General features: G+C 35.0%; 1 protein-coding gene across 1 annotated transcript in view; it reads right to left on the bottom strand.

Moving 5' to 3' along the window:
- TRPM7 (transient receptor potential cation channel subfamily M member 7) overlaps positions 1–13575 on the bottom strand; it is a 100014-nt gene that overhangs the window by 68156 nt on the left and 18283 nt on the right. The window contains exons 5-11 of the mRNA XM_052647368.1: positions 11207–11420; positions 8770–8894; positions 7813–7984; positions 6428–6602; positions 5021–5144; positions 4524–4596; positions 3172–3272 (exon numbers count right to left, since the gene is read on the bottom strand). Coding sequence (XP_052503328.1) covers positions 3172–3272; positions 4524–4596; positions 5021–5144; positions 6428–6602; positions 7813–7984; positions 8770–8894; positions 11207–11420 — 984 coding nt within the window. The remainder of the gene's footprint in view (positions 1–3171; positions 3273–4523; positions 4597–5020; positions 5145–6427; positions 6603–7812; positions 7985–8769; positions 8895–11206; positions 11421–13575) is intronic.

Raw genomic sequence — 13575 nt, 5'->3', positions numbered from 1 at the left:
ACTGGAAAATTTTAAAATGTGTAAAGATCAAACAACATACTACTCAACAACAAATGGGTCAAAGAAGAAATCAAAATAGAAATAAAAAAATATCTTGAGACAAAAATGAAAATATGACATACCAAAAATTTATGGTATACAGCAAAAGCAGTTCTAAAACGTAAGTTTACAGCGATAGAACAAAAAATGTCCCAAATAACATAACTTTATACTTCAAGAGACCAGAACAGAAAAGAATTAATGATACTCAAAGTCGGCAGATAGAAGAAAGTAACAAAGATTAGACAGATACAAATGAAACAGATTGAAAAGACAACTATAATGAAACTAGAGCTAGTTCTTCGAAAAGATAAAACTGAAGGCCCAAACATTTGGAACTTGAAAGCTTTTGTAAAGCAAAGGAAACCATAAACAAAACAAAAAGACAACCCTCAGAATGGAGGAAAATATCTGCAAAGCAACTGTGCATGCATGCTCCATTGTCTCTGATTCTGTGACCCTACAGACTGCCAAGCTCCTCTGTCTGGGGTTGCCATTTTCTCCTTCGGAGATCCTCTCAATCCAGGGACTGAACCTGCATCTCCTGCATTGGCAGGCAGATTTTTTACCACTGTGTCACCTGAAAAGCCAATTATTAGGGAAATGTGAATCAAAACTATAATGAAGTATCCCCTCAACCGGTCAGAATGGCCATCATCAAGAAATCTACCAACAATAAATGCTGGAGACATTGTAAAGAAAAGGGAACCCTCTTGCACTATTGGTGGTAATGTAAACTGATACAGCCATGATGGAGAATAGTATGGAGGTTCCTTAAAAAACTGAAAATAGAACTACCATATGACTCAGCAATACCACTATTGGGCATACACTTAGAGAAAAATCATAGTTCAAACAGACATTTGTACCCCACTGTTCATTGCAGCATTATACGAAACAGCCAAGACATGGATAAAGAATATGTGCTACATATATATATATGGTGAAATATTACTCAGCCATAAAAAGGGATGAAATTGAGTCATCTGTAGTAATGTGAATCAACCTAGAGTCTGTCATACAGAGTGAAGTCAGTCAAGAAAACAAATGCTGTTTATTAACGTATATATAAGGAATCTAGGAAACTGGTACAGATGAACCTATTTGCAGGGCAGGAGCAGAGGCACAAATGTAGAAAACAGACATGTATGAACACGGGGGAAGAGAAGGTGGGACGAATTAGGAGCGTGGCACTGAAAAATATACATTACCATATGTAAAACAGATAGCTAGTGGGAAGCTGCTGTATAACAAAGGCAGCTCAGCACGGTGCTCTGTGATGACCTGGAGGGATGGGATGGGGGGAGTGGGAGAGAGGCTCAAGAAGGAGGGGATATATGTATGCATATGGCTAATTCTCTTTGTTGTACAGCTTCCACTGACACAACAGTGTGAAGTAATTGTAATTCCAATTAAAAAAGAAACTGACAAGCCTTTAGCTAGACTCAAGAAGAAAAACAGAGAGGACTCAAATAAATATAAAACGAAAGAGATATTACAAATGATACCAGAGATATAAAGGAACATAAGAGGTTAACTGGAATGCCATCACCTCCACTAGCTTTGTTCGTAGTGATGCTTTCTAAGGCCTATTTGACTTCACATTCCAGGATGTCTGGCTCTAGGTGAGTGATCATACCATCGTGATTATCTTGGTTGTGAAGATCTTTTTTTGACAGTTCTTCCGTGTATTCTTACCACCTCTTCTTAATATCTTCTGCTTCTGTTAAGTCCAGACCATTTCTGTCCTTTATCGAGCCCATCTTTGCATGAAATGTTCCCTTGGTATCTCTAATTTTCTTGAAGAGATCTCATCTTTCCCATTCTGTTGTTTTCCTCTATTTCTCTGCATTGATCACTAAGGAAGGCTTTCTTATCTCTTCTTGCTATTCTTTGGAACTCTGCATTCAGATGCTGATAGCTTTCCTCTTCTTTGCTTTTTACTTCTCTTCTTTTCACAGCTATTTGTAAGGCCTCCCCAGTTAGCCATTTTGCTTTTTGGTATTTCTTTTCAATTGGGATGGTCTTGATCCCTGTCTCCTGTACAATGTCACGAACCTCAGTCCATAGTTCATCAGGCACTCTATCTATCAGATCTAGTCCCTTAAAACTATTTCTCACTTCCACTGTATAGTCATATGAGATTTGATTTAGGTCATACCTGAATGGTCATGTATGGATGCAAGAGTTGGACTGTGAAGAAAGCTGAGCGCTGAAGAATTGATGCTTTTGAACTGTGGTGTTGGAGAAGACTCTTCAGAGTCCCTTGGACTAAAAGGAGACCCACCCAGTCCATTCTAAAGGAGATCAGCCCTGGGTGTTCTTTGGAAGGAATGATGCTAAAGCTGAAACTCCAGTACTTTGGCCACTTCATGCGAAGAGCTGACTCACTGGAAAAGACCCTGATGCTGGGAGGGATTGGGGGCAGGAGGACAAGGGGACGACAGAGGATGAGATGGCTGGATGGCATCACCGACTCCATGGACGTGAGTCTGAGTGAACTCCAGGAGATGGTGATGGACAGGGAGGCCTGGCGTGCTGTGATTCATGGGGTCGCAGAGAGTCGGACACGACTGAGCGACTGAACTGAAGAGGTTAACGTAAAAATTATATGCCAAAAAACTGGACAACCTAGAAGAAACAGTTAAATTCCTAGGAACATAAACTTACCAAAACTGAATCATGATGAAATAGAAATTGTGAACAGACTAATTAGGAATAAGGACCAGATAGCTTCACTGGTAAATTTTACCAAATATTCGAAGAAGAATTAATACCAATCCTTCTCAAACTCTTCCAAATTTATCTTATGAACCCAACATTACTCTGAGCCCAAAATCAGACAAGGATGCCACAAGAAAAGGCAATTACAGGAAAATATTCCTTACAAACATAGAAGCAAGTTATAGAATTTTTAGAGATCTATACCTCATAAAAAAAAACACACAGTTTTTATCAAGAGTAAACAGAACTTACTAAATTCTAAATGGATCTGGATGCTGCAGAAATGTTTAGTTACAGTAATTTTGCACTTTTGACTGACAGGTAAAATGTCAAGTTAGGACACAGTTTCAGCAAATACTGTGTTATAATTTAGCTTAATTACATTGCTTGTATACATTATTTACATACCAGCCACTGCTGCCCATAAACAAATACATGATTTTTGGCGATGTCAACTCTATCCCATGCCAATGTAAGGATGAGCTGGTCAAATGCAGATGCATTAGTGCCTAATTGAATAAAGAAGTTGACAAGTTCAATTAACTTATTTGAATTTTTTGGCAAGTACATTTTCGTGCACATGTTTAATAGGATGAATTTATAGAAGTCAAACTGCTGTGTAGGATATATAAAGTTTTTGATACACTGCCAAAATAAATTCCAGAAATGTTATACCATCCATCAAGAGTATACAAATACCCAGTAGGAGGATAAAAAGCTTCCCCCCCACCCCCAATTTATAGGGTTTCTTTAACATCTATCATTTTCAAATTTCCACATTTCTGCTAATATCTATTACATAAATTCTGACTCATTTTTCCATGGATTATTCATCTGCTTATCACTAATTTTTAACACCTTCTAGTGATCTTTCCACATTCCTGTTCTTAGTAATCTCATCTATAAAATGAGGAAAATAAGAAATCTGACTCTTAGGGCTGCTGCAAGAGTAAACAACATAAACTACTAAAGCACAGTAGCTAGTTCCAGAAAGAATACAGCAAATATTAGTGCTCTCTTTTTATCTGAAGTATGAAATCACACTTATTGACCTTTCCTTTTATGGTTTCTGGGCTTCCTATTATTTATGATCTTTATTCTTAGATGATGTAAACATGCTATATTTATTATAGTATTTTTAAATGTTTGATCTATTGGCAATTTATTATGGCCTAACATTTGCAAAATTCTTATGAATGATAAGACAACACCCTCTTGCTCTGCTTCTGCTACCTCATTCCATACTGTCAGGTATTTAGATGGAACATTTTAGTTTCTAATTTTTGAAAAGATTTCTCACTATAACACTGTTTATCAGCTGGATGCCTTTGGAAAGATAATGAGAGAAAAACAATTCAAGTGAATGTATCATAACCCTTCAGTCCTAGAAGATACAAGTTTTCTTTCCAAACTTTCCTTCCTGATAAAAATCGCATATTTAAGAATGCTATGTTTATATGTTTAATTTCTATCAATTAATACCTTATTACTTTTAAACACTTATTTTTCAGCCAATTAAAAACATGACACATTTTATACATCCTTAACAAGATAATAGGCCTAATGGCATAAATCCTAGTTTGAACTTTTAAAACAATTATATAATATAAAGACAAAAGCGAATTTGCTGTCACAGAAAGTGAATGCTATGTCTTTTACAAAGAAAAATTATCGGAAAATTTAATTCTCAAATTAACAAACACTAACTTATATAAAAACACTGTAAATGAAAGACCTAACAAATAAATTTGAAACCTTACCTTTAAGCAGTGCAGTAAGTATTGCTACATCTATATCTTGATGTTCATCTGATCCAATGTGGAAAACAGTGATCTATTTAAAGATTAACCCATAATATTATGCATTTACATTTTAAAAGCTAAGGTATAAAGCAAATAAATCACACATAAATCACAAAGTAATTTAAAAGTACACGGCATATACAATTCTGGGGGGTTGGAAATAATTTCATTATAATAAAAAACCCGGAAAATTAAGAATCTGTATCATTTACCAAATAAAACTCAAGTATATTCAAACCTTTACTATTTTTCTAACTGAGAATTCTCCCTGCAGTCTAGCGGTTACGACTCCATGCTTTCACGGCCAAGGGCCTGGGTTCAATTTCTGGTTGGGAAACTAAGATCCCACAAGCCAGAGGGGTGGCCAAAAATTAATTTTTTTTTTAAAGTATTTCTCTAGTTTAGAATGTGCTTTGAATGAAATAAAAAGGCTTATTCTGATGAAATCCACTTACGAGCTCCTTTCTTTTCATACATTCCATTAGTGTTTGAAATAAATGAACTGCTTCACTCTGGCCAAAGTTAAATGTTTTTTTGATAGTTGAAATAATATCGGGCTCTGCTGCATCAGGAAGATTCCTGAAGTAAGAGGAAACACAACTTAATCCACTGATTTCAAATTCTGTAATTTAAAGAATCTAGTATCATCAAGTTACTGGTAGACAGGCAAGGCATTTAAAGATACTGTATTAAGTACTTGGGAAAAAAAATTAAATACTCGACCGTCAATGAAATCTGCTTCATTAGACTCCCACTACAAATCACAAGGGTGAAAAACGGAAAATGGAGTGATTTTTCTCTTTGAATTATTTCCAGCTTTTTTTTTTATAAGGCATGTGAATACATTATCAGTACTCACATTCTATAAGATTTTGTATAATTTTAAGATATTATGACGTATAAAACAGTATTTCACCAAAATGTGTTAAATATCAGCACATTTGCATTTTTCTTTTTCTCAAAGTGGAATATATTTACATGGCTCAAAAGTTTGATACAAAATATAAAGATGTGGAAATTCATAGTGAATGTGTCCTTTTCACTGTCTTCCATCAGTCCGTTCCATCTCAACTGCTCTCAAGAAACACTAGTAACTTTCCAGGATCTCTTTCCACACACACAATTATTCTGCTGCTTTTCTCCCACATAAAAGGCACCATAATATATATGTTACTGTACATTTTCCTTTTTCTACATATATAGTTAATCTTCTCAAGTCTACTAAACAGATTAAAACCATACATAACTGCAAACTATTCCACTGTGCAGATATACCATGTTATTTATCTAGTCCCCTTGATATATGCTCTATATTGTTCCAATCTTTTATTATCACAAACCACACTGTAATGTATAACTTTATGTAAGTTACTTCATATGTGTACATTTGTAGGAAAATTACCAGAAATAAAACTATCAAGTCAAAAGATATGTGCCTCTGTATATTTAACAGATATTGCAAAACTGTCCACAATAAAGACTGTTATATTTTAATTCATTCTAATAATGTGTCAGACAGGCCTTTTCCTCAACACTTAGGAAGGCATTTTCACGTTCATAAAACACCAAAATGAATTTAATATTCTAGAAGCCACAAGCCTCTTTATGCAAGGGTGCACAGTTGTGTCCTACTCTTTGCGACCCCATGGACTGTAGCCCGTCCGGCTCCTCTGTCCATGGAATTTTCCAGGCAAGAATACTGGAGTGGGTTGCCATTTCCTGCTCCAGACCCAGGGATCAAATCTGCATGTCGTTCATCTCCTGAACTGGCAGGCAGATTCTTTACCACTCCACTACCTAGGAAGCCCCCACAGCCCTCTTTACGTGAAATTATTAAAAATATGTTGCAATCATACACTTACCCTCCTTCTTCTGTTTGCTTATGAATATATGCTAGTAAATCTGCAGCTCTGCCTGTTCCTTCACATACAACGACTGGAACAGGAGGACTTTCCTGAAGGTATTCTAAAACTGTGAGGATAACATTTGGCCCACCCTCAAATATAAGTGCCACCACAGGAACACCTTGACCAATTCCTTAAAAAAGTAAAAAGATTAATTATGATATCGGGCAAAATTCAATAATTTAATCTTATTTTTTTCTCAATCAAAAACAATAAAAAGCCAAAATAAAATGTCTTAAAAGACTGTGTTGAATTAAAGTACTCGACATGATACCAGTCTGATATAAATACTAAAAAAATTAGTTTTACACTGACTTTTAAAAGTCTGTTCTAAGTAACAAAATTAGAAAATTCAATATATAACAAGGCACACACTGGAACATATATTCACTGAAAAGCAATAACTATTTTACATATTTCACTACTTTAACTCAACTTTGGTTAACTAAACTTTAACTAAACTTTGGTTTTCAGTTTGCTTTTTAATATGGCTTGAGTTGAACTTCCAATGTTTCTATTTTTAATCACTTATTCCAAATGCATTGAGACATTAGTATAGAAATTAATGCCAGAATCAGGATTACATAAACAGAACAGATCAATAAAATCCATTTCCTCTGTAAGAGTAACAGAAAAGAAATTTAGTGAATACCTTGCCTAGTGAATACCTAGTGAAAAAATCCAAAATATAAGTATTTGCAATGTTCTAAAACATTCCTAAGTTTTAGGAGATGCTATGACTCCATCATAATCTGAAAATACTATCCTGTAATTTTTGTACTTATATTTCACTTCATCATAGAGCTCACCTTCTTGGTGTCCTAAAATTATAAAGTTTCTTCTTTTTGAAATAAAAATCTAGATGTTGAACCAGAAAGTTTGACCATGGTTGGAAAAGAAGACATGTGTCAAGAATACCAATTTTTAAGACATATCTATCAAAGAGTGATACCTACTTGTGTTATCAACTTTAAGTAAAGTGATTCTTACTTCACAATAAAGTATGTTTTTCCTCTTCAATCCTGAACTTCAAAATCATGTACTGGAATATAGCATACATTAAGAATATTTCTGAATTCCTTGAGATGCAATGGGATTACAGTAGCAACAAAGCTTCCAATGAACTTTTGTGGCTTTGGCCTTGATATCTGAGTATCCTGTTTAATCTCAAACTTCTTTCCTAGGTCTTATTTTGTGTAAGGTCAGTTACTCTTTGTTGTTTTGTATGTCATCCTGCTACTAAAGAAATGAAGACTTAAAGAGCATTCTACCTTTCATAGAATGCTGCTGGCAATTAATACAGCCCAGAATAATTTTAACAACAAATTTATAAATGCCCTTACTAGCATGAATTCTTTGCTGATTAACAGTTTTTTCAAGTTCTCTTCTAAGTCTGACTTCTGCTCCATACTTTCCAACAGTGCCATCATCCACCAATATGAAATGGGAATGCAGATTATTCAGAACATTCAATTTGCTCAGAGGGTTCAACAAAGTTTGGTAAGGAGCAACCACCTAAACAATAGCAAATATGAGAGTTAGTGGGTAGGATTAAATATAACATAAAGTAAAAACAAATTTTGAAATAATCTGTAAAGGCAAAAATACAAAATATGAAAGAATGTATCAAAAAGCATGAGCTTTTAAGCAGCTGAAGATTATTCAATAATGGGTTAAACCAAACAATTACATTTTGGCTCCACTGCAGAATAAATCATATTTCATCATCCCATGCAAAGGAAGCAGCAGCAAATAAGCAAATAAACAAACAATGTTAAGAAACTCTCAGGTTATTAGGGAATAAAGTGCAATATATAAAGGATACTGAATAAAAGCAGTTAAATGTCATACTGCTACTTTTCCAGTCATTAGTAGAATCTTTAAAATTGATGTTAGAAATTTAATTGCATTTGAAAATGATCATTATAATTAATTCCTTTTTAATAACCTCTTGAAAAAGTATCTACAACCAATTCGCATGTCTTTAACCTACTTGAATAAAACACTAGCATTTGATTACTACTTTCACAGACAATACAATTAATTCTTAACATCACACAATCATTAAAAACTTAATTACACAGACTGGCAGGATATGCAAAAGGTGTGAAACAGTTACACAAAAAAGGGCAGAAACTAAATGTACTAACACTATAATCACAACTGTTTAAATCTATAATAGTGTTTTCAAAAGGACTGTAGTATGATCATGAATATTTTAGGTTGACTTTGCACTATTCTTGCTCTAATTCTGTTTCAACATAAGCTTAAATAAAAGAAATTTTAAAAAACACTCTTACATCTCTCCCAACAAGATCATTTCTGTTTTCAATCACTCCCCATGGAGCTATTCCAATAGTGCAAATCTTTCGAGATGATCTGGAAGCATGTTCTTTAAGGGCATCACCAACATGTTTTGCCACACCTGTTCATACAAAATTAAATTCACTTTATTTGAAAGTCTTTATTGTGTTCAGAACAATCCTATTCTCAGTAACGTTACAACTGGTGCTAGTTTTTTTTACATATACAAGATAAAAAGCAACAAAGTCCAAAAGACAAACTCAAAAGAAAACACAAGGACGCAAAAAAAAACAAAACCCACAATGTCAAACCACTACAACTGCCTGAAACACACGTAAAACTAACTTTTACCATGTTGTTAGGCCTAGTCTCCTCTCTTAGATTCCTCATGTTAACTGTAGTTTTTGTTACTGCTCTATACATCATCTAAAAAAAAAGAAGAGTATGGCTCAGGACTATAAGCAAAACACACACACTCAGAAAAAACTACAACAGTTTTCCAACTGAGTTAAAAATTGGGAGGAAAGTATACAGAAAAAATGATTCAAAAGAGCACATAACTTCTCATTACCACTTGCTATGGACTGAACAGTATCCTCCCCAAAATTCCTATGTTGATATTCTAACCCCAGTACCTTAGAATGTGACGGTATTTGGAAATAGATCCTTTAGGTTATCGTGTGAAAATGAGGATGTTAGGGTAGGCCCTAATCCAATCTGGCTGGTGTCCTTGTAAAAAGGGAAAATTTGGACACAAAAAGAGACACCAGAGATGCACATGCAATGGGAAAGGCCACAAGAGGACACAGTGAAAAGATGGCCATCTGTAAGTCAAGGAGAGCTGCATCAGGAGGAACCAAACTTGCTAACATCTTGATCTTGGGTCTCCAGAACTATTAGAAAATAAATTTCTTTTAAGCCTCCCAGTCTGTGGTATTTTAACAGCCCTAGCAAATCAATGCATCACTCAATTAGATTTTTCATTTCTCACATGGACTACTGAAATAGTATCTTCACTGTTCTTCCAATGGCTGCCTTGCCTGTTTATAGTCTATTTTTAAACCATCATTCAAGATATCTTTGCTCCTGTCAACTCTCTGTTTAAAACCTCCCCTTCTAATTCAGATTAAAAGTCAAAGTGCTTATAATGGCCTGCAAGGCCTTATATGATGATCTGTCTGTTGCTCCTGATATTCACCACAAACCCCATGTCAACCCCACCATCACCACTCACCTGTAACTTTCTGATCTCATCACCCAGCAGTCCTTGCTCATTCTACTCAAGCTACACTGGACCTTTCTTACTATTTTTCCAATACTTTCCATTTCTTCTCCTTTAAATGCTGTGTCCCACATTATTCTTAATCTCATTTGCTTCATTCCTTCCACTTCTACTCAAAGTTACCTTATGAACGAAGCTTCCTTGACCATCCCTCACTATCCCTCCTCTACATTTTATGTGTCTCCCAAAGCACTTATTATTTAATTTATTATACATTTAGTTATCTGCTTGTTTTCTATATCTTTCCCACTAGAATATAAGCTCCATGAGGGCAAATATTTTGTGTAATGATATATTTTCAGTGGCTAGAAGAGTGCCACAATAAGGTTCAAAAAACAGTTGCTGTTAATGAAATAGATTTTTGCAAACTAACTTAAATAATAAGTATGTTTTACTTTGGATATTAAAATTAATTTGCCTTCCTTCCATCCAAACTGTGTATGTGATAGGAAAGACTTAGAATATAAGATTATATTAAAAATTAATTTCAAAAGCTATTTTTTACCACCGTCTAGGCAATGAATTGCCATTCTTTTCTCAATTTACCAGCGGTCACAAGGTGACAAGAATAACACTTTGCTATACAGTAGGAGGTCAGCAAACTTTTTATAAAGGACAAAATTTTAAGCATTTTAGGCTTTGCAAGACATACAGTCTAAGAACTATCCACCTCTGCTTTTATAGCACAGAAGTGTGATACAAAACCATACAAAAACAAATGTGGCTGAGTTCCAGTAAACCTCTATCTACAAAAACAAGGAGTAGGCTGGATTTGGTGCAGGGAACCATAGTTTGCAAACCCTTGCTCCAAAGCACATTATTCTTGGGAACTCCCTTACGGTCCAGTGATTAGGATTTGGCACTGTCATCACCATGGCCCAGGCTGGGGAACTAAGATCCTGCTAGCCACAAGGTACAGCCAAAAATAAAGTCTTAATAAAAAAAAAAGTAAATGATAAACCGTATTATTCTTTTAAAAGAACAAACAAAAACCAAATTCATTTTTCAGTTAGCATTTATACTTAAGAACTATAGATTACTTAACAGGAGACTAGTATACACTTCTACTGTGTTGACTTTTCAAATATCTGATATTATGAAAATGTACAAACACATCAAATAAAAATTATACCAATTTTATTACTGTTTACCTGTGTTTACTCCTCCAGTTAAAATCCAGGCTCCGGTTGTAACTGCAGCTTTAATAAGGCCCTTTCCAAGCAACTGCTTGATTTGTGGGTGAAGCTCAAACTTCTGCATGCCACCATGCACAGAGATAACAAGTTTGGGTAATTCCATTTGCCATTCTTTAAGCAGAAGTTGCAGAATGATTTCAGGTTTGGTGTCATATGATAGCCTCACATACTAACAAGAAAGATTTTTAAAAAATAATAATTTGTAAGTTTCATAATGTAGCATCATATGACTTAAGAAAAACTTTATTTGCATCAGATTATTATAAAATAGATTTCATAGGCTACTCATAATATATTTACACTCCTAAGAATAAGCAATAACAAATAAACAATTTTAAGGTTGGAAAATCATTCTGTAAAAGCTAGAGAAATAGTGGCACTCTAATTTTCAAATAAGATGTAAATTTGTTACTCTTTCTGATTATATAAACCCAATTACCATTCATCTGGTTTACAGATTTATCCACAGTATTTCTTGCTTTGTAAGAAGAAATCAAAAATACTCATATCAAATCTATAATACTCAGATGTTGGGGGGGAAAAACAATGCTTTTAATCTTCTCCAATAAAGGTTCTTTCCAAAACAATATATTAACCATTCCTTTACAAACAGAGATCAAACACCAAGGAAAAATATGCCAAAATATCATAAATTATATAAAACTGAGAAGACTCCAGATTCCTTTAAGAATGATTTGTAATGAAATTTCTTCTATAAGTCTTTAAGCATTAGTTTTGTTTAACTCATCATTATACTTGGGTACATTAAGTAGTGCCTGGAAAATAATCTAAAGTTAATGAATTTAAAAAACAGATTATGGCACTTCCCTGGTGGTCCAGAGGCTGGGAGTCCACCTGCCAATGCAGGGACACGGGTTTGATTCTTGGTCCAAGAGGATTTCACATGCTGTGAGGCAACTGAGCCTGCGTGCCATAACTACTGAGGCCACGCTCTACAAAAAAGAGTAGCCCCTGCTGGCAGCAACTAGAGAAAGCCCTCATGCAGCAATGAAGACCCATCACAGTCATAACTGAATAAATAAAATTTAAAAAAAAAAAACAGATTATGTCAGTAATAAACGAGGAATTCCATTTTCAACAATGATGGACTATGTTGTTTTGGACCAGCTCTGCCCCTGGGAACTAGAGAAACTAGATTAACTACCCCTGTTATTAAGACATCAGTAAGCTACCCAGGTGTGACAACTTGTGTCAGGATCCAAGAGAACAGAAAACCCGGAGAGACAGGCCCACCATATGACACTGCTTAGCAAATCAAGGCAGGGAGAGAGCCAGGCACAACAACTTAAAAGGTAAAATGTAGACAAGTCTAAATGAATCATAAATTATTATTTGGGGATTTAAGATTTTTATTTATTTATATTTAGCTGTGCCAGGTCTTTGTTCTGCATAGGCTTTCTCTAGTTGAAGCGAGTGGGGGCTACTCTTCACTGCAGTGCTCTGGGCTTCTCACTGTGGTACCTTCTTTTGTTGCTGAGCACTGGCTCTAGGACACGTAGGCTTCAGTAGCTGCAGCATGTGGGTGCAGTACTTGTGGTTCCCGGGCTCTGAAGCACAGGCTCAATAGTTGTGGCACACGGGCTTAGCTGCTCTGTGGCATGTGGGATCTTCCAGGATCAGGAATCAAATCTGTGTCTCCTGCATTGGCAGGCAGATTCTTTACCACTGATCCACCAAGGAGGATTAATTTGGGAGTTTTTAAAATACACACACACACACACACAAATAGAATTTATGCCAACAAAAGCATGGAAGTCATGAGGGAAATAAATGTTGTCACAAGTATTCTAAAGGTTCTTGCATTGACCAGGAAGTAGTAAAAGTACTAATCCGTTAACAGTAACCAGTTAAAGATGTATTTTATAGTATTTATAAAATTAATCTACAGAACAGAAAAATATATAAATAAGATGCTATAAACAAGATAAGCAATAATTAAAAATACGTTAACCAAAAAGATAAAAAAAAGGGAACAAAGAGAAAGCGAAATAGTAAATGAAACTAAAAGAGGTTCAATGCACCAAAACATAATAATTCTATATTTGTTGTGTACCAATACAAAGAACTTTAAAATAAAGAAATGATTAAAACTAATTTTATGACACACTATTATATAAGCTGTCAGATAATAAACATACATTGTTTAATTAACTGTCTTCCTGGGTAGCTCAAATGGTAAAGAATCTTCCTGCAATGCGGGATATCTGGGTTTAATCCCTGGGTTGGGAAGATCCCTTGGAGAAGGGCATGGCAGCCCACTCTAGTATTCTTACCTGGAGAATTCCATAGACAGAGGAGCCTGG

Source organism: Budorcas taxicolor, chromosome 10 (assembly GCF_023091745.1).
Source record: "Budorcas taxicolor isolate Tak-1 chromosome 10, Takin1.1, whole genome shotgun sequence".
Lineage (NCBI taxonomy): Eukaryota > Metazoa > Chordata > Mammalia > Artiodactyla > Bovidae > Budorcas > Budorcas taxicolor.
This window is presented reverse-complemented; position numbering and strand designations above follow the sequence as displayed.